The sequence below is a fragment of the Poecile atricapillus genome, chromosome 7, assembly GCF_030490865.1.
Source record: "Poecile atricapillus isolate bPoeAtr1 chromosome 7, bPoeAtr1.hap1, whole genome shotgun sequence".
NCBI classification, from domain to species: domain Eukaryota; kingdom Metazoa; phylum Chordata; class Aves; order Passeriformes; family Paridae; genus Poecile; species Poecile atricapillus.
In genome coordinates, this window is record NC_081255.1 from 29,189,854 (window position 1) to 29,211,467 (window position 21,614).

General features: G+C 40.6%; 1 protein-coding gene across 5 annotated transcripts in view; it reads right to left on the reverse strand.

Annotated features, from left to right (window-relative positions):
- GLIS1 (GLIS family zinc finger 1) overlaps positions 1–21,614 on the reverse strand; it is a 184,048-nt gene that overhangs the window by 87,090 nt on the left and 75,344 nt on the right. For all 5 annotated transcript variants that reach the window (XM_058842733.1, XM_058842734.1, XM_058842731.1 and 2 more), the window contains exons 3-4: positions 9,735–9,933; positions 2,810–3,911 (exon numbers count right to left, since the gene is read on the reverse strand). In XM_058842733.1, the coding sequence (XP_058698716.1) occupies positions 2,810–3,911; positions 9,735–9,933 (1,301 nt within the window). The remainder of the gene's footprint in view (positions 1–2,809; positions 3,912–9,734; positions 9,934–21,614) is intronic.

Sequence of the window (21,614 nt, forward strand, 5' to 3'; positions counted from 1 at the left end):
CAGCTGCAACGATGAGAGTGTTACAGTTGGACTGAAGGAAGCTTACCTCATGAAAGTATTGTGGAAACTGCTGTTGGAAAGATAATAAAAGGATTAACTGCAGTTTTAGTGAACCATTTACTTTTCAATCAAAATGTCTCATGTATTTCCTGTTCTCAAGTAGCCTGAATTCCAAAATTCCTTTGTCTATTACAGTACATAGTAGCAAAGCCTGTCATAAGAAATTAATAATTTTACATGGAAAAGTACTTTTATGTATGAGGGCAGCGTGCTCACTGTTAGCTTCTCCTGAGCAGTTCAATACCTAGTCAGGCAGTAATCTTACAGGCAAGAGCAAAATCAAGGGCTTAAAAAGAAAGTACAATGGGTAATTGTGAACAGCGAAAGAAAATCTCCACTACAAATACCAAGAGACGCAAAGGTACTTTAACAGAGCTACAGCAAAAACGAAACAAAATCTCAGACCTCTATAGACAGAGAATCAATTGCCATCTTAATTTGCAGGAATAACAGCACAATTATTACCACATCAAAAGAAAAGCCATCATTTAAAATGACACGACATCACTGCACAGCAACCCCTGTTTCACGTGGAATGGAATTCACTGGGCAAATAATCCCCACTTGATATTAATAACTTCAAGGAGCTGTGCTGCAGCTTTGGATCGCTCCTGCCCCTGCTAGATCAAGCTCTTTTCAGGGTAGAAAATGAAATCTGTGAAGAAGACTCTGTGGTTTCTGTGTATTCTCTTGGATCCACTCCCTGCAGAATTCCAGACTGCAACATTTAACACACAATACCTCTGCTGACAGCGGAAGGCTCTTACTGTGGGAATAGAAGAGTTAAGTTCAAGCTCAGCAATGTAGAGCTCCCAGTCCTGATTGGGCCATTCCATGTATGGGAACAACTACAATAACTGCTCCAGTAAAAGAGATCTTTATATACTTACATGCCAAGGCTATATAAATATGACATAAAGACTGTCTGTAATACCAGATGCAAAGGCTTTTCCAACATATTCACAAAACCTTGATGTGTTATCAAAAGCCGGTACTTTAGTGCAGATGAAATTCATTGAAAGTAGGACATTTTTAGCATTTTCTAAGGCATTACAGCATTTAATATCTCTAGTTTACCAAGTTTTCTGTAGGAATGGGAATGCAACATTAGAAATCTGCCATACCATACCTGTTAAATAAGCATTTTTCAGGAAAGGAGACAAGTTCCCTTATCCATGGAGTCTACTGATCTTTCAGCACCACAGGAAACTAATCAGGGCTTCATGTTTTAAGTATGCTTCCAATTTACTTACCTACACTTTCATTTGTAAAGAAGCAAACTTGCATTATCCTTTGATAATTTATAACTAAAAGAAATCTATTCAGGGAAAGTTAAATTCATTTGTACATTTAGAAAATGTCACTTCTGGAATAGAACCACTCAGTTCTTGCTTTCAAAGCAAAAAGAAACACATAAGTCTTAAGAGTGTTTCCATTTTATCTTGGACAATTCAATGGTATTCTCTAAGTATATGCATTGTTTCCAGGATTATCTTTGGGAATACCCACTTAATTTTAGACATTAAGATAATGTTTTTCATTTATCCAATGGAAGTAAAAAGATAATCAGGACAGTTGCTTACAGATAAAATTTTCCTCTGCAACACGTTTTGAATACTCTTGTTTTCTTCCTTCTCCCTACCATATCCATTGCAGGCCTGGAAGCTTTTTCTACAAAAATTCTTTCCTATTCCTCCATAGAAAGCCACAGCCTGCCATGGAAAAGTCTGTCATGATCTAACATCCCTTACATGCATTTTCCATTGCATCATGCTATGATCAAAACAATAAAATAGACATATAGCTGAAAATTCTGCCTGTCAGGAACCCAACCTGCTGCCATAAGCATTCCCTTTGTCTGCACTTTTTTGTGTGTGTCTGTGTGAGTGTGTGAGTGTGCACACGCGTGTGGGTGTTACAAATGAGACTTTGCAAATTTCATGGCCCAATTTGGAAGCTGATGTCAAACTTGTTTTGCTTCATCTGTTTCAGTCAGGGTCTTATATCATTGTTGTTTCAAACATGTGGAAAGCTTAATGGAAGTCATTAACTTTTATTTTAGTTTGGCCATATTGTCATCATGGTGGGCAGATGCAGAGATGGTGTTATTCCCAAGATCCTCTTTTTGGAACACTGCTGTTGTTTACATCTTCTTGATCAGAAGAGAACAATGGTTTTTACTTATTTTTAAAGCTCTGTTTCGCAAATTAAAAAAGCCCCTAACAACCTTTGAAAATGTAATTAAATATATTCTTTTTATTCTTTTAACTGTTTAAAATCCTTTACCAAGTTTCTTTTTTTTTGGTCTAAATTGCTGTTTGAAACTTTTGCACTCACAACTCTATGGGTTATTGTTCAGCTGAAGGAATGAAAAGAATTTCATTAGATGTGTTTTATGTTTCTTGATTAAAAATGTCACCCGAGGCTCAGTGACTTTGTTTTACGTTAAATGACGGCTGCGTGCTTTGATCATCACTTTATTAGTGGTTTAATGAATATTAAAAAAACAAAGCACCGTATTAAAAGTTAAGCTCTCATATAAGGAAACCGAATCCCTTTTCCAAGAACTACAGTATTTCTTACTCAATCATTTCCTTCTAGATTAAGGTTTTCTCCAACTCCCCTTTAGCCTGCTACAGACTAAGTTACAGGAAAGCACAACAATTATATTGGAGTAAGATCGAAGAGAGAGCAAGAAAGAGAGCAGAGCAGCTATGTTTCTATTCAAACAAATATAATCCAGACTTACCATGCACTTGTTTGGTTTTTCTCCAGAGTGAACCCTCATATGAATCAGCAGTTTGTAACGAGCATTGAAGGGTTTATAGCGGCGGACACAGCCTGCCCAGAAGCAAGTGAAGTCCTCTCCTTTCCTCTGGTCAATGTGAGTCTTTTCTATGTGTCTGACCAGTTCATCTTGTTGGTCGTAAGTGGCACTGCAGTCAATCCACTGACAGACCTGCTTGCCACTGCTGAGGTCCTGCTCATCGCCGTCGCTGGGCTGCAGGGACTTGGGAGACATGGAGGCGTTGAGGTGAGGCAATGTCCCTGGGGTCTGGCTGAGCTGCTGGTGCAGGTGGTAAGGGGGAGGCAGCCCCTGGTGATGGCGAAAAAGATCAGCAGTGGAGGAATAATCATCAGCTGGTTCTTGTTTTAAGAAACTCACCTTCTGGGTGCTGTGCGAGGAGTTCTGGTGAGGAAGGCTCGTACCATTCATCATAAGGCTGAGGCTGCCATTCTCCTCGGCTTGCTGCATTTGTATCTGCTCACAGTCACCTCTGTCACATTCAGCGGAAAGAGGTACAAGACATGCTGGAGGGGAGGGAATACTGCAAGGGTTTCCAGGCTGAGAGCAAGATTGGGGCTGAGAGGATTTTTGAGCACTGTGATGACTGATCTCCACAGGATGAGAGGAAATGCCAGCTGAGTTAGTTCGCAGTCCATTCACACAGGTGACCAGTGACGTCTGCGACGTGCGGATGATCGCTGTAATATCGATTCCTTCAGCTGAAGACGGCACAACAGAGATGCATCTCTTCTTCAGGTTGCTTGTTTGTAGCCTGGCCGAGTGCTGAGGGGTGCCAAGTGACAAAGGACCCAGGGAGGAGCTGTGTTCATTATTAAACAAGTAGGATGAAAGTGAATTTGTAAAGCTATTATTCATTAGGTCTAGTTCAGGATGCAGACTACCAGAGGCTCTCAGCTCCATCCCCTCTGTAATCCTCCTATGTGTGGAAGCCTCAGACAGAACCTTATAATCACTGGGGCATTCTTGTTTAATGTGCTGAGCCGGGTGACTTCCATTCAGGCATGGAGCAGCAGAATCTACTGAGTCTTGAAACCTGGGTGACCTGCAATACAGTTTTCATTAAGCATCGCTAACCACCACAGGGTTTATGATTTTTGTACAATACACAACATTTGTTAAGCCCTGCAGAACAGAAGCACTTGCTCTCTGCTGAATGTTGCCTATCTAATGCAGCAATTACACCAAAAAAATCTGCAATGCTTCCTCTCCAACCTGTGGAAAGACACCACCATTTTATTCAGGATTAATTTTACACACTGGGTTACACATGGAACAGAGAATCTTCCCTCCACTGCTACAGGCAGTTCATCAATCACAATTGAGGCTTTCAGTGCATAATAGATTGGGCAAAACAATAGCTGAGAATGAAGTTTGAGAACTTTGGGCATTTCTGAATTATTCAAATATTGTCATTTTCCTCAGAGCACACTGAGAAAATGCCTTGGCATTCTTGTTGACACAAAAAAGCTGAGCTTTGGTTACATGTCAGAGACATGCTTTCCTTTGCTAAATTAAAAAAGGAGCCAGATCTCTGGAGGAAAAAGGAATACAGCAAAAGAACTGCTTGCTTTCAACCAGCACTCCAGAATCAATGTGAGATCAGCTGAGTATTTACTTCCACAAAATAAAAAGTTCACAGCCAGTAAATTTAAAATGGCAGCCTATGTACTCCCATCTCCATTTTTCATAATAAAGAGTGCATGGGACTGTAAATCACAGTTCTTTTCTGCAGAAGTCATTTTTCATCAGTTTTGATGTGTGTTGAATCCATTCATTGAGGAAGCAGAACCTTGAGGACCTCCACAAAACACTTTTCAAAAGAAAAGCATTGCATGAAGAAACATTTCCTCCTAACATTTTCTTCCAAGCAGTTAGCAACTGGTTTATGGCTTAAAATAAAACATTTTATCTGGGCTATAAACATTTACTGTGGATGATCCAACTGTGTGCTTTTTCTTAGGAGCAGACGGTGTTCCTTACATATCCCTAAAGCATGGGAGGGTTTAACCTATGGCTTCATTGTGCCAGACCAAGGAGAGGAAACAGTACATCTGTGTGCAGGAAAGCTGTACCTGAGCTAATAAACCCTCCAGAGAAGTGCCCCCTGGCTCTTAAGCTGACATGTTCCACTTAAATGAATTTTATGCTTTTTTGATGCTAGCACCACAAAAGCTGAAGAAAATGCAGCCATTTGGCAGCTTGTGTGTGACACCACAGCTAAGGCAGGTCTGATACATTTTAAAGCATGAAACACGTGCACATAAAACTATTTTGGACATTCATACACTAAACTATGAAGCTGCTGAACAAACTGCATTTATTTTACACCTTAGATGATTTTATCACTATTATTTCCATTAATCCAACACTAATATTAAGATGGGATAACTTCTACAACTTCCTTGGTAATAGCTCTCAAAAGAACAAAAAGGGAAGGAAAAAATTAACAACAATCAAAAGCTTCAAAAATACTTCCTTCCCATAAAATTAAGGTTGTCAAAAATTGGCACCTGTCCGAGACACACAACAGCAAACACTGCATTCACTACTGACACGTTTCTAAGCTCCAATAGGGCTTAATGTAAAAAAAACCCAACACTTTAAGATCATGAGAGAAGTTAAATTCCCCACCACTCACTGATACATAACAATCAGATTGTTCGTTTGCCACCAAAAATTTTAAAATAGTACATTTAAAAATGTTAGAGGTTTCCATAACCATTGTTTTTAATTTTTCCCTTTAGGTTTGCACAGTTGGTTTCAGGGTAAACTTCAAGCACCTGTTTCTGCAGATGGTAAATTTATATTTTAAGAAAACAAACCCAACAGCATTCATACATTATTTTTTAACATTTACAAAACCATATGTCTGTAAAATATGTGGCATAAGTGTACTTTTACTGCACATGTTTGGGAAACCCTGCTGTGTTTGCTCAGTAGAAAGATTAGTGTTTTAAACTCTTTCTGAAACAGGCTTTACAGCATGCCATGCCAGGCACAGCATTTCCTATTACTTGATTTCTGCTATACAAGAACTCCTCTAAGTAATTCAGTTTGTATCATAGTTTAGTGGTCTCAAAGCCTCAGCTAAAGTAAACACAACACATTTCCTACATCATATAAAGCTAACCCAAGCCTTACATTTCAGCCTGTGATAATTGGTGTCGTATTATTAAGCTTTATGTAAAGCTCCCATCTTGCCAGAAATCTATGAAAGAAGTTTGGTTTTTGACTAAGCTGGAGTCAGTGCAGAGTACCTGCAGGATGGATACAAACATCCCTGTTCTGAGAAATACCAGATTTCCACTATCCTCAGGAACACTGACCCGCATTTCCAGCACAGGATCTTATTCAGAGTCTCTAAGGCTCTATTGATGTGACGTTGGCAGTGCAGATTCTGAGATACACAAGAGTTTTGTACCACAAGGCAAACTAGAATGCCTTACTTCAAAACTAAGCATGACTAAAGTCATGCTTCCAGTTGCCACAGATGTGTCTTATGCATTCTCTCCCTACAAAATGATAAGCACAGGCTGCTTGTGCAGATCAGAACCTAGTCCTCTTCAGGATCTGCAGTTTTCTCTGTGGCACTGTATATTTATATACATTTTACATCCCAATTTAGTTAACTCTGCTGGGAGAAATCTCACATTCCTTCAATTTCCTGATGTTTGAGTGTTGGGGTACCTGATGTCAAGGTTGCATTAATACAAAGTTCCTGTATTCCTGGCAGAACTTTGCCATCACTATTCCAAGGCAAGCCCTGCTCATTCATCCCTGTCCTGGGTGGGGGTTGAAGGGAGAAGGGGCACAAAAACAAAACCAAAGCAGAAGCAACACAAGGTGTCTGGCAGGCAGCTTGCAGGGCAGCTCCCCTCATACCCATTGACTCTTTGCCCCTGGAATCTTGATGTTACAGCCACGGAGCAGATTCCAGGCCTGGTACCCACAGGCTGTGCTGGCTGTAAGGATCTCACCATCTCTGGACAGTAGCCAAATATAAATGTATATGAAATAAACAGGTAAGATGAGAGGGACAAAGGAGAGCAGGGCAGTGCAAGGAGCACTGTGGACACACGGGTCAACCACAGCAGCTCTGGGGGCCTTCCAGATAACCAATCCTGGAAAGAGAGTCAGCAGAAGAAAATACCCCAAAAGCCTCTCTTCAAAGGGAGCATCCATGCACCAGGGATGGACAGTCTAAGGGAACAGAGTTGCTGCTTAAGCTCATGAAAGCTGAGTGTAAGGCCTTTGAAGAGTAACAGCAGCCTCTCAAAGGATACTGAGGCAGTGTTTCCTAAGAGACTCCCTTACGTGGTAATTGGAGCCAGAGCACGAGGCCAGTAGCACCATGCCAGAAGCGCTGCAGTTCCCAACTGCCCTCAGAGGAAAAGATGACTGTATCTGAAATCTCCGGATTATTTACAAAACATACAAGCCTTCAATTGCCACTGGAAATGTGCACCCGGTGATAACTGACAGTTTTAAGAAGCTGGAAGGGATTGTTCTGCTGCACATCCAGGGACCCCGTGCAACACTATCCGAGTGCTCTGATGTCTTCCCTGGGTTTTACATGCCGAGCACTGAGCGCAGTGTGGGCGGGTTTGCCGTGGCTGATAATGGATTATTTGACAAAAGGCCAGCATTAGCTGTGTGCTGCCTCTAGTTGTGGTGAGGAAGGTATTGGGACTTTTCCAGTCCCACACACATTGCATTCATAGATAGAATGTAGCAGCAAGTATGCTGCACAGCTTAGAAGTTATTAACGAAGTGGGGAAACGGGGATCATGATTATTGGACTAAGGTGGTCATCCCTAAAATAGAAATGCCAAGGGAAAACAATTTCAGGGAGAAGCTGAAAGGGATAACAAGTTTCAATGCATTGAAGTGAAAAAAAGGACAAAGGCAATCCAAACCCTGAGGGAGATTTTTGATTGCTAGGGGAGGTGCTCCCTGGTTTGTTCGGCTTTTTCCATAGCCTAGAAATGCACAGTCGTTCAAAGTTCTACCCAGAGGTATCTGACTCTGTGTCTCCCTTTATTTCTGTGCTGGTCATTAGAGCTGGGCAGAGCAACCAATGAGAGTTTGCCCTGATGTCCGTGTGCTCCACTATCTGAATTCCAGCCCAGCTTCTCTCATCCATCTTCTGAAGAAGGCTGAGATCTGGGGAGGCACAGAGCACCCTTGGCTCCCACTGCCTTCACTCCTCTCCTGGGCATCACATTCTCCTGTTCCCAGATCTTCAGGGAAAGACTATGTTTTCTGTTACTTGCTTGTCAAGAATCTTCAGCAGCACAAACACCACAAACAGAAATGGTCTGAAATGCTGTCCACCTTCTCTCAAATGCCTAAGTTTAGCTCTGTGCCATGTGTCTCATGAAAGGCACTGTGATATAAGGAGATATTGTGTCTGTGAGGACCACACAGCAGAGCTGGGCATTGGCTTCATCTTGCAAATCCCATGCAGACAAATGCACTATTAGCCAGGTGGACATACAAGCAGAGCATGACCAGTGGGACACAAAACAACCTGTAATGTCCTTCAGGATATTCTCCAAACATTTCCAAATTTAGAGGCAGCAGAGTCTCAAGGCTTTAGACCATGCCACAAAGCAGAGGAGAGGGAATCAGGCCTATCACCTGCTACTTTCTCATGTTGTGCAGCAGACAATCCTTTATGTTGTTCTGGGAATCCTCTTCCAAATGGGGGCTGGACGGGGTTCATGTTTCTGAGGGTGGGGTACTGTGATGCCAGGCATGAAGGTATCTGTCATTTCCTCATTATAAAATTTACAAAAAGATTCAAAAAGATCTAAGCAGAGTATTCTCTTCCTCCTTTCGTTTGCTCTTGCCCTAATTATCTTTGTTTCATAATTGTCCTCACTGACAGAATGAAAAAAAAAAAAGGTTGATAACTACCAGTCCCACACTGAACCATAAAGAAACCAGGAGGGAGCAGATTTACACCCTGCTGCAAAGGCACCTACAAATCCTTGTAGCAATAATGGATTATTTTGTTGTGGCATGGATATCATTTATCCTTTTCAAGCAAACAAACATGCAAAAAAAGTCTTTCCACTTGCTTGCCACATTACCATGCCTCCCCTTCCTGAAAACACCGATGTTCTTAGCCCACCAGTAAATTGAAAAGGAGAAACAAGGCATGAATATGTACAATGAAATCAGGAACAGTCAGATTTTCAAGACCAAACTAGCTATATTTGTCCTTGCTGTGACTATGGAAATTTCAGGTTGATAGGTCCATCCACAGAGCGCCAAATATTCCAAGTACCTAAGATAAAGCAACTTTAAAGAGGTTTTTCTCTTCTACAGCTCTTCAAAAAGGTCAAGATTATTCCTATTGCACCCACTGCCAAAAAGCAGAATAATTAAAACAGATGGACAGATTTTAATTTGTAGCAGGTTTCTATTCACAATGGATGTCTGTTTAGGGTACTTGTTTAAAATCTGGTAATGTTAAAATTGCAACAACAACAAAAAAATAATGGAGTTCTGTGTTTTCATATAATTAATTTATAGCAAATGTTTAAATAGAGATTCTGTTCATAGCATACTCAACTACAGTGTATACATCAAAACCAGAGACAAAATTTTCACATTACGGACTTAAAAGCAAATATCAAGGATGTGGCTATATGGGAACTCTGCAAATACTTCATTAAGGGAAATGCTGTAGAAATAAAAGTGGCACAGGCTTCCTGTAGGTTTGATGGTGGCACGCCAAATCACTGTGTGGGGGACATTGGGTTGGGAGTGTCATCCCTGCCTCCCAGGCAGTAATTTGGTGACACCATGGCACTGGGGTGGAGCCAAGGGCACGAGCTGGTAAAACCTGGAGTGATACCTGAGATCCGAGTGCGCCAAGTTGAGCTGGCCCACGTGCAGCAGCCTCTCCCGGGACAGCGCGTGGTCTCGCATCAGGGAGTTCCCTGTGTGGAGGAACAGACCTTGCCTGCAGACAGGCACCGAGCTACTCGTCATCTCCATGTCCATCATGTTCTTCTTCTCAGAGATCAAACTGCAGTGATTGTAGCCACCGTTCACTGTCAAAAAAATAAAAAAAAAAAAAGGTAAGGCTTTGACTAAGAATTCTCTCCACTGACAGCTACTCTGTAAACTCATTTTGGATTTGCTTCCAAAATTCCCGTATTTACAACAAGGCAGTGGAAATGAAAGGTTTCACAAGGAAGCAAAAATTAATCGCCTAGGAATTTGGATCTGTGAACTATGGTCGTTTATTTCTCATCGAACAGAAATGAAACATCTTCTGCACAGTCATTTGTATTTGGTGGGTTTAAACTGAGGTGTTTAAGAAGATCACTTTGGATGCCTTTCATTTTACTGTGGGCCTTTCTGACTATCAGCTCTGCCCTGTGTGTAACCGTGACATAAATTATCATTATATCCTCTGGAGTCTACAGCTCCATCAGGATTTATTCCATTCCTATTCTGGCTTTAACCCATCATAATTTAACTCCAGGGTTAATACCTACCTTAGCAGGACTGTATAACAAGACTTTTGACTGTTAATTGGGGTAGATTCATCACATTTAAAGGGTATCTAAATACACTGTTGAACACTGTGAATAAGTTTTTAAAGGCCACACCACCAAGAGAAGATGGTAAATCAATCATATTACAATACCAAATTCACAGTTCCTCTCTTTCCAACAGCAGAATTATCTGGAATACAGTCAAGATGTATCTTCCCTCCAAAACAGTGTAGATCCTTTCAAAGTGTTTAAGATTTATACTGGACTTGTAATAAAACACTTTCTTTCACTCCCCAAATGACACAAGTCTGAAATTCATTAGGGCTTTCTAAATATGTACTTTACCAATTTTATCATATTATCAAAACATAGAAACTTGAAGCTTCCACCAAAGCTCAGCAATACCAACTGTAGCACACACTAATACCTGTTTGTGTGAAGACAGAGATTTCCTAGAATAACATGAACACTATCCCTGTGCTGTCAAAAATAATTATCTTCACTTGTAGCTGTTAAATCAGAGAACATATTCACTCTCTGCAAAGGAACAGAACAATTATGCTAAATCCATGAATTTCTTTCAGCCAATCCATCTGCCTTCACAAAGTACCTTACAGATTCATTAGTAAGAACCAAAAATTACTTGCACAACAGTGCCCTGAGTGCAGTTGCACTTGCACCAAAGCCTCTGAAATGTGCTCGCCACATGTGAGCTGGAACAACGATGGACAAGGAACAACAGCAGCAGCTCATGGGTTTTTTCCCCCACAGCAACTAAAAAAAGAACTGTGAGATTATCTCCAAACACAGACAGCCCAAGTGTTCAAGTGTCCAAGCACATGTGAAAGCGAATTCATTACCTCTGAAGAAAAGGGAAAAAGTCCACTTTACACCACTGTAACTGAGAACAGAATCTGGCCCTTTGACAACTGGCTGTTCTATACAATATTAATATCACTGGCTGGCACACGTAAGATTTAAGCACTTTCCATGTCTGGAACCAGATCTCTTCTTTCACTGGTATCAAGGGGCCTTTAACCTACATTCTGTAACTTACCAATAACACATGAAAAGAGCACACACTCCCTTGCCTTGGACCAGAGGGTTCACCCCGCTTGCACTATACCATAGCCATTCCATAAATCCATATAAAAAACTAATCCTAATTTACAGAGAGTAAATCTAATAAAAGCAGAATGGTTTCCAGAAGGATCTCATGGAAGTGGAATCCATCAAGGTAACTTTTGTCTTTTTGTGTCCTGCAGTTTTGATTTATATCTTCACATTTAAGTGTTCACGAGGGAACGGAAGGAGTTGATACAGTAGTGTGCAAAGGCTGCAATCAGGCAATTCTTTCCATATGAGTAATCAAGTTAGCTCAATTTTGGATATCGTGCTTCTTTCTTTCTGGGGTAACTGACTTTGGGGGAGTTTTTTCTTGATTTATGCCAGATTAAGTCACGTGAGAACTGCTCCCATGGACTGTGATGAGGCTCCACACCTCAGGAAGGACAGCTCAGGTCAGAACCTGTAGGGTCAGCCCTACATTTCTCGTTAGGGGTAAATTCTCCTAGAACAAAACAGAACAGTTCCTTACACAAAGGTAAACCTGTTTGTCCAACAATGAGATCAACATTTAAAACACCCCTACCAAAGGGCAATAGCTCTCTTTCTTCCCTAGGGAACACATTATTTACCATTCAGGAAGGCTTTACCCTTACTGACAAAATTAGCTATTAAGGCTAAGAAGATAAGAGCAAGAAAACTTACCAAAAGGGTAATTATTCAACAAGAAACGCATGTTGCAGTGCTTTAGAGTTTACCTAATTAAGACCAATGAAGAAATAACTGAAAGATGTCTAATTGAAATGACTCACATTCGAAATAGAGACAGATTTTAAATATTTGCCTAACATACTAGATATCCCCAGAGAGTTGTGGGTTTTGTGGCAAAGACCAAACTAGGCCATTTGCCTTTTTTTTTCCTTACTGTTCATTCTCTCTAATTACTTCTTGTTAAAAAAAAAAAAAAAAAATTGCCATTCTTGGTTTTGTTTGGATGTGATGTCCAAAATTTACCACGACAACACTGAGAAATGGAACGCTGTTACTGGCAGCTGGATGAGTCACGTGAGACAAGTGAAAGACCAAACAGTACCAGATTTTCTCAAACAAGTGAAAATCATCCATGGTAGAAGAGGCCATCACATCCCTCCACTGAGAGGAAATTATTAACTCAAAAGCTGCCAACACAGCAAACCATGGGGGAGAAGGTGCTCAACATCTCATTCCATATAATGAGCGCTGAATGCTCCACACCCCTGAATGTTTGGAGTGACTGCCACAACTCCTACACTGTCAGTCATTTAACCCCATCCAGAGAGATGCACAGCACTGTGCTGCTGATTGAAAACTCTAATGAACTAACTGAGTGCTTCAAAACACACAGTCTTCAAAGTGATTTATGAAAAAGGCCATCTTTGACATTTTCAACAATAACAACAAAATCAACACTTTGCCTAAATTTTTTGTGCCTGTCATGCCATTCTCTATGGTGAATGGGAGGGACTGTCTTAATCCTGGGACTCCAAGCCTTAGGGGTAGAAGAGTAGCAAAGGAAAGGAAAGGATGGGAAATAGATACTAGAGTCGTTCTTATACCCCTTACAAGGCAGGCCCAACTTTGTCTGCCAAAATCTCCAAATCTGTGGAGACAGATTTTCTATGCATTGTGGAAAAACATGGCTTCTTCTTTGCTTTAGTGAACCACTATTAGCAGGGATATGAGTTTGGGTCTACATTTTTCTATTATGGATGCAATTTAAGAGAATGAAAAACATTTTAGAAGTTTAGGAGTGATTAGCCACAGATGCCATTACAGACTACACAAGTGTAACACTGGTATTTTCAGTTAGATCTTAGAACGAGACATCCTAAACAAGGACTTCCAGATCTTGGCCTAGACATCCAAAAAGAAGGAATGTTCCAATTTTTTTCTTGGCCAGTTTCTTCACAGTCATTTGTACCATCTCATACACAGCAAACCTCTAGACATTTGAGCTTTTCACTACTTCACAAAGTTCTGAGCTCTGAGTCTCTTTTGTTGCTGTTTGCCCTTCCCTGAGGACTGAAATGGTTAACAGTAACAGCACTAAATTTTCACTGCTGCATTCAAGAGTTCCTGTGTCAAAGAGGAACAAAGCAGCTCACACCACACCCCAAGTTCTCCCTGGATCTCTGTATCAATTACAACCTGTTCACATTTTAAGGCCTGTTTTGTACAGCTGACAGAGACATGGCTTCATTTATTTATAATGCTTATACACTACCTTAATAAAAACACAGTGAGAGCCAAAACATTCTTTATCACCAAGCAGACCATACTATAGAGAGAGAGTCAAGTGAAGACCCAAATTGTCCTACATTGGTGTTTTAAAACAGCAGTGGCAGATCCTCTGCCTGTTTCCAAATAGATACAGATCACAACAATCTATAGAAGATTAAGATTAAAACCAATCCCACTGAATAAGATTAGAATAAAAAAGAATAAAACTCTTTCCTCCAAGTTTCTATGAACGATGCAATAAAATCCTACAACAAAAATACTTATTTCTTTACTTTCACATTGATGTATGAGTGAAGACAGAAGGGCTAGGAAAACCCTTGTAAACTAAAACAACCCAGATAGAGAAATAATTTGTCGAGTATCAATCTTGAAAACTCATGAAAGATAAATACAAGCCATGTGTGTCTTTCTAGTAAATTCTGGACCCTAAGTGTTGGCTACATCCATATTTGTTATTTCATGTTCAATTTATTTTTAAAACTAGTTATTTGGATTGCATTATATTTCTGTTCTGGGGAATTTATTTTTGCAGACTACACGCAGTATTTTAGGAGAGTAAATGTGTACAGTTGGCACTACCAAATAAAGCAGCATGGTTAATTTTATATCGGTCCAGCTTAACACAATTTGAAAACAGTTCAGTAGTTTACAGATCTGTAACCTTTTCACTTTCAAGCATGTGGATAGATTTGGCTCCCATATTTGACTTTATCAGGATATTTTAAAGGCAGCAAAGAACACATAATAATCTACTACAGCTAAACCAGCTGCAAGGTTACGAAGTTTAGATTTCCATCAGAGACCTGCACAACACTTTCTGAACTTAGCAAATACAGCCAAGGTTCAGGAAAACACATGCCATGAGCTTTAGTTCCAGTGACTTCACAGCTTCAGCTGATGTTCTGAGTTAGACTCTAGATGCATAAGGATAGAACTATTTTAGGCAACAGAGAATAGATTCTCAGAAAAATAGAGAAATACAATGTGTACTATCCAAAGGAGCCTTTCCCTACAAGCAGGTTTGAAACTCAACATTCTTGGCTTCTATTTGAATTTCAGACCTTTAAATTATATACCCAAACACAGGTGAGAGCAGATGGAAAATGACCATTGGCCTCTTTTGTGACAATCAGGACAAAACCTTTCCTAACTGGATGAAACACAGGTCTGGTCATTGCATTCATTGTTACAGACTCTCTTCGGCTTGGAATCACCCTTCTCCTGTTGCCAGGCAATTTGAAAAATATTGTTCTCAGGACATCTGGCCTTTTTTGTGGTCAGTTATCCTTCCTCACTACTTGGATTTTAGTTAACAGGGGGAAAAGACACTAAAAATAAATGCTTTAGGAAAATATTAAGCTCAACAAACATTATTTTAATTAAAAGGAAATCCCCAAACCCTCCTAACGGGCACTTGGAGAATATAAGCTCAATGTAATGAAATTTGATGTGTTACTTTTTTTTTTAAAAAAAAAAGGCCATGTTTGGAATAGGTTTAATTCTCAGTATTTCTGATACATAGGATATCCATAACTCCCAAATAAATGCCATTATGCTTTTGGTGTAGGCTTTAAGACAACTATACACTGTTTAGGGTTATGTACACTCTCACCTGCCCCTGGCCCCCTTGCTTTGTCTTTTTTGCTGCTCTAAAAGAACACCACCCTGGTTTTCACAGCACCCTGTCATTAGACAGAGCCTGTAGACTGAAAGAAATCCAGTGACTCTTCCAGGACAGAAGTTTACACATTTTGTGATGAGGAAGTTGAGGTGTTCCCATTGTAAAGATGCTTTCATAATTGATTACGTGATTCCATTGAGAATCAGGATCTTTCCCTACATGCACAGACTGAGAAAATCTATTCCTCTTCTTCTGTCCTCTAAGTCATTTAATTCCCTAATAGCCAGAGCATGCCTACTATGAACTGCATGTGGGTTATTGCTTTCCCATTTACTTACTAAGCCCTGAACTTTTAAACTCCCAGATCTCCACTCCCTATATTTTACTTAGCCCATTTAGTCTTTCTTTTCCATGGAAGTTCCAGCCAGCAGACCATGTAAAGACTCCACAGGGGTATGGGCTCTCCCAAATATTTGAAACACAAGGATGTGCAGGGAATGAAAGCTGGGGTTTTGCCATATGGCACCTTGCATATGTCTTATATAAACATATTCCAAGAAGGAACTTTATGTCTGCTTGGCTCAGCAGTACACTAAATACATTAGAAAGCAAAAAAAACAACACAAAAAAAAATATTTCCATCAAGATGTTGGGCTCAAAGTTTTAGAAGCCTGAAGTGTCACTAAGTCAGTAAGAGCCACAAAGACAGAATCACTGCAGATCATCTGAAAATGAAAAATAAACTTTGAGAAATTGAGGAAACTGGTAACCATAAAGCATTTTGTTCTTTTCAATGCAAGCTGGGTGGAGGAAAAGATCTGGTGGGATGTGGATGCACATCTAGTCTTGTGGATGTAATTCTGATACATACATTTGGAAACCAGTCTATCCACAGGCAAAAGAGACAGCAAATGAGTCATAATAGGAATCAAAATGCACTGGAGTGTACACAGCAGGTGCCACGTTGCTATGTGATAGGAATGCTCCAACATGTACAGGGAATACAGTGGAGGGGGATTAGGAAACCTGCACGTCACTGCCAGCTATGGCTTGTCTTCCATTCGCTGGTCCTCCACGAAGCATGAATTAGGCTCCTTTCCTATGAGACACTTCATGACTCTCTCTCCTTTCCACTGCTATCTTTGCTTTAAGCTCACTTGTTTGCAAAAGCTTTCATACATTGTTTTCTGGTTCTTTATATATCACAGAAAAGCTACAGCCAAAATGCATTTGATTGCTGCAGATTACACATTCTCCTGAAATGCTTGCATTGGCTCCTCCATGCTCTTACCAAAAAGGAGACATCCTCAACACACAATCTCCACCCAGATTCATTGCAGACCTCTCACACTTAACAAGTAACCCACATCCCCTAGCAACATCTTTGTACTCTTACAAAAAATAATTTTTTACAATGAAAACTCATATTGCTACCACGTAAGAGGCCAAAGTTTCACCTAGATCATCTCCTTGATCATTTAACACTTGATACCTAATACAGTAATGGCCTCTTTGCAGCTTAGAATTAACACTGCCAGAAAGAAAATTCAAGACAAACAAACAGTTTCCACAACATATGCTGAAAAGAGCAACAGCCTACCCCTGCTACTTTTCATTTGCTGTTTTCATTGTTTGACATTTCTTTCTGCCAGGATTTTGGCATTATTTCATGGCTTGATTTGAAATATATTTAACATCAAGTGATTTGCAATGTCGTTTTCTATTTTACCAGAACTATGTTTGGGACTAATTCTACTAAAATTGAATTTACCCTTCTGCACTCAGTGCCAATGAATGGGCCTCTTGCAGACTCTCCTCTGACTGCAGTTTTAGGGCTAGACATGTGCAGTGCCTGTTAAACATACAACTTAATGTATGACCAGTAAGCACAGTCTGCAGAAGGACAGTGTCAAACATAAGAGTTCTTGGTGCAATAAATATCTATATGCCATGTAACACAGGAAAAAACCTCTACTCTATGACTTAAACCTGACTAGTTCGGGTGTCTATCCAAAATGGGGCAGCTTCAGACAACAGCTGGGAGGACTGAACATCCTGACTGTATCCATCTCTTCCAAATGTAGATTCTGGGGATAACTGAGGCACCCCCATCAGCACTTGTTCTGCTGTGGGGTTTTTCTAGCAAACTGTGGAGCAGGGTGAGGACAAGGCTATTGTGGAATCTGGTATGAAGAGGTGAAGGCACAGGGAAGAAGAAAAGAAGAGATAGGAGGATGAAGAAAAATTCAAGGGTACACAGAATGCTACAAAAAAAGGGAAAATATGCTCACTGAATGGTGCTGCATTACATGAACACTGAATAAACAACGAGAAATTCAGAGCCTGCTAGAAGGCCTCTGTGAATCTTCCAGTGATGACAGTGGGCAGTTGCTATGGATTAGGAGGTATGTGGAATACTCTCTGTTTTTATTTAGCAATGCTGCCTTCCATAAACTGGGTCTGCACTTTCCCCAAAGCCCCGTGAACAAGGTATCTCAGGGATAAGAGAAGCTGGATATACCAGTGAAGAAACAGATATAGAAGGATCACTGTAACCATGAGAAGCCCTTTGCTCTGACAAACACATTATGCAATCATGAAAAACAGGGCTGAAAGAGTCTTCAGAACATGATTTACTCTGTGTCCCTACAGCATAATCCAGCCTCACAAACTTAAAGGGGTGTTTCACCAATCTACTTCACAGGCTCCAGAAATTCCCCAGCATTTCCAGCAAACTATTCAGCCTTTTCACTTGATTTAGGAATTCTTTTCTTTATGCCTAACTTAAAAGCCCCTTAGCACAACTTAGTCTGTTACATATTGTCCTGTCCAAACTGGACACGGAGAGGAGTCTGTTCTTTTGCCCTCCATAGCAACCTTTTTTATGTTTTCGTAGCCTGTCTCCACTCAGTCTTCTTTCGCCAGTGTTACACAGCTCTTTTTTTTTTCTCATAAATCATGTTTTCCAGAGCTCTGATCTCTTCCCTCTGTCTCTCCTCTGAACTGTAGCCAGCAGTCCTTTTTCTGTACTTAATACACCTTTTTTCTCCACACTTTTCACTATCAGATTGTGTTCTCTTCAGCTGGTAACAGATACAGGCTTCTTTCACGGACAGCCAGCAGCACAATGGCAGGCAGATTCAGCAGTCAAATCTTATCTGCATTAATTTCTTTTTTTTCTTGGGTAAAACAAAGAATAATGAGATTAATGAACCTTTGGTATGATCTAGTTTTGCTATTGGTTTTTACTGTTGCATTAAATTGCCCTCTGAAAAAATGCTTTGAAAACCCAGAATGGAACTTACCAAATGCACACATGCAGAGGTAAAGGTTGCCTCCACCAAAGTCCCCTCATACCAAAATACAACTTAGCAGCATAAAACACTAAACAAAAACTCTCAGGAACGTGCACATATTTGCGTAACATCCAGATTCTGCTGTCAGAGAAGTCTCAAAAGTCTAATTAGGGCTGACTCTTCAGATCTACAGCATTTTTCTGCTGACCATCCCTGCCATCAAGAATATGTGAAAGGCATGAAATCATTCTAGCATGCTGATCCAATCCATCCCATGGAACTGAGAGTAATTCATTAATCATGTTGTCCCTGAGCCCAGTTTTGTTCCTGTCTGGTTGTCAGTCAGGAGTCTCTGCCACAGGCACTGAAATGAACAGCACTATAAAAAAACTAGAAAAAAAACAAGATCAGAGTTAGGAAGTCCTCCAGAACTGAGTATCTGAAGATGCACACTAAATTCTGACATCTGCATTTTAATAACAGTGCTCAATTAGAGACACAAAGAGTGCAGCCAGGAACTCAATAAATATCATTGGCTACCCAAAGTAAGCAGAGAGCCATGGACAAGACAAACTCCTATTCAGACTCGTTTTGAGGGTCACAAATGGAGGAAGTTTAGATTGTTACAACTTTGGGCACACACTCCATTCCCTTCCTTTCTCTTCACCACACCTAAGCACACTGCTGGCCTTGAGATCATGTGCTTCTCTATGTGACTTTGGTGCTTGGAAAAAAAGACCAATTAAGAGCTATAGAGATGAAAATGTTCACTGCACATGAAATGTGGTCAAAAGGTGTGTGAGGTTCCCTAAATGTCAGGACCAAATGTTGTATAAGAACTATTTCTAAGTGGGAAACAGACCTCAAGGGTGAAGTGACTGAGTTTGTGAATAGCAAGCATAGCACAGGAATAGAGTGAAACTTCCAAAGACCACACAGTTTACAGGCTGAGCCCAGAAAGAATGCCAGTGTGCCTGGTGCATTGTATTTCCTCTGGGATATCTCCATCTAGTTTAACCACACACTGTTGGATCCTGAGTGCATCTTTTAACAAGACATCAAATCTCATAGTAGACTATTTAAATTATGGAGAATTGCTTCAGTAGCAGTTTGTTCCATGGTTCTCAGCATGAATTTTAAATAGCTTCAACTTGTTTGACTTCAGGCACTGGGTCTAACATTATGACTTTGTGTGATAGGTGAAAACACATGACATACCTGGTACTCTCTCCCTCTGCAGGTAACTTCAGGCTTGGTTCCTACCCTCACTGATTAACTGTCTGCTTTTTTATTTTTCAGACTACAGTTTATTCTCCAGATCATGAATCGTTTGTGTGAATCTTCTCTTAAACACAGCCAGTTTTTCCAAGGAACCTTGTTAAATTGTCAACACTAGAACAGCACAGCACTAGAATCAATGACATAGGACAGCAGCATTGTTTTGCTACTTCTGCTTAATATGTGCCTAAACACAACTTTACGAATTCTAATGGTCTTTTAACAGGTTCCTTAAAAGATCTTTAAGAGCTCGAAGGGTTTTCAGGAAGGGAGAAGGATGGTTATTCTGGTTTTGTGTGTGCGTGACTTTAATATAAGTGTCTGCTAAGAAACAGAATAAAGTCACCAAATTATACTACTGTGCCTCCAAAGTTAATGACCCAGAATGAGTTCTGCTGTCGATGGGCCTAACTCAATAGGCACCACTGAAAACAATGGAGTCCCCTAGTGTGTGACCAAAAAAGAAGTAACAACTTTTTAAGGAATGTAGCAACTGCAGAAGCTCAGTAACCACTTATGAAACTGGGGGTGGGAGGGAAAACAGCCATTTGAATTTTTTGTTTACAGGCAAAAGAGCTCCAGCAATAGATTCAGTGAGTGTGAGATTTCTGTTATTTTAATTAAGCCTTTCTTAAGTTTGCCTTGTTTGGTTTAGCACCAGTTTTACAGAATAGATCTAAACCCTATGGCTGGGGATGAAAAAAAAAAAAAAAAAGCAGAGAGGGAGTAACTAAAGCCATTTAAAAAATAAAGGAGCTGGAAGCTGAATGTGTGTGTCATCTGAGCCCCACGCTAAGCCATGGCCTTTTACAGCTAAAATGATTGCTGACTGAACAGACTACAGTTCACAAAAATTCCTACTTACCTGGCAGAAATCCATGTGATCCTGAGCATGCTGACTAAGAAATTAGCCGAGATTAAGGGGAAGGAATGCAACCTCTGGAAGTTCCCAAAAAGAGAAAACCAAGAATTTTTTCCTTCTCATTGTCAGCAAGTCAGCAAGAAAGAAAACATTAGAAGAGCACAGCTCCAAAATCACTCCTTGTGATATGACAGAAGCAAGCCTCCTGCATTATTTGCACTGCAAATCATTAGCAGCAGTTTTCCCAAAAGCAAAGCAAGGAAAGAAGACACGAGCAAGAGCCAAGCTGGGGCTCCTCAGAGCGTGCTGCAGGGATGTCTAAGCTGGTGGGACTTGCTCCCAAGTCCTGGTGCTGCAGGGGGGATCCAGGCCTGTCTCCAGTGGCTTTATCAGCCTGGGCTAGACTGGCACAACTGCTCTCACAGTGGTTCACAGGCCAGCCCAGGTCAGACACCACACTGTCAGCCACAGGCACTTTCACAGGGGAGATGCTTAGAAAGCACTAAACTCTACTGAACCGGCCCATGTGCTGCAGAAACTAGTCTCACACAAGCAAGAGTGGCTTCCCAAAACTCAAGCCTACATGGCCTGTACATCAGTGCATTTCCTTCTTCTCAGTCAGCGTGGAAAAGCAAAGTATCCTGTTTCTGTGAAACTGAACCCCAGCCATGTGTATACAGCTAATGACTGGTTACACCACCCATAATGAAGAGTCACGTTCTGCTAACTGCATAGAAAATAAACAAGCTGAAAAAGAAAACAATTACTGGCTTTGGTGGGAACCTCTCTTGACCTTCCTTCTGGACTCAGACCCTTGATCACTGCTATG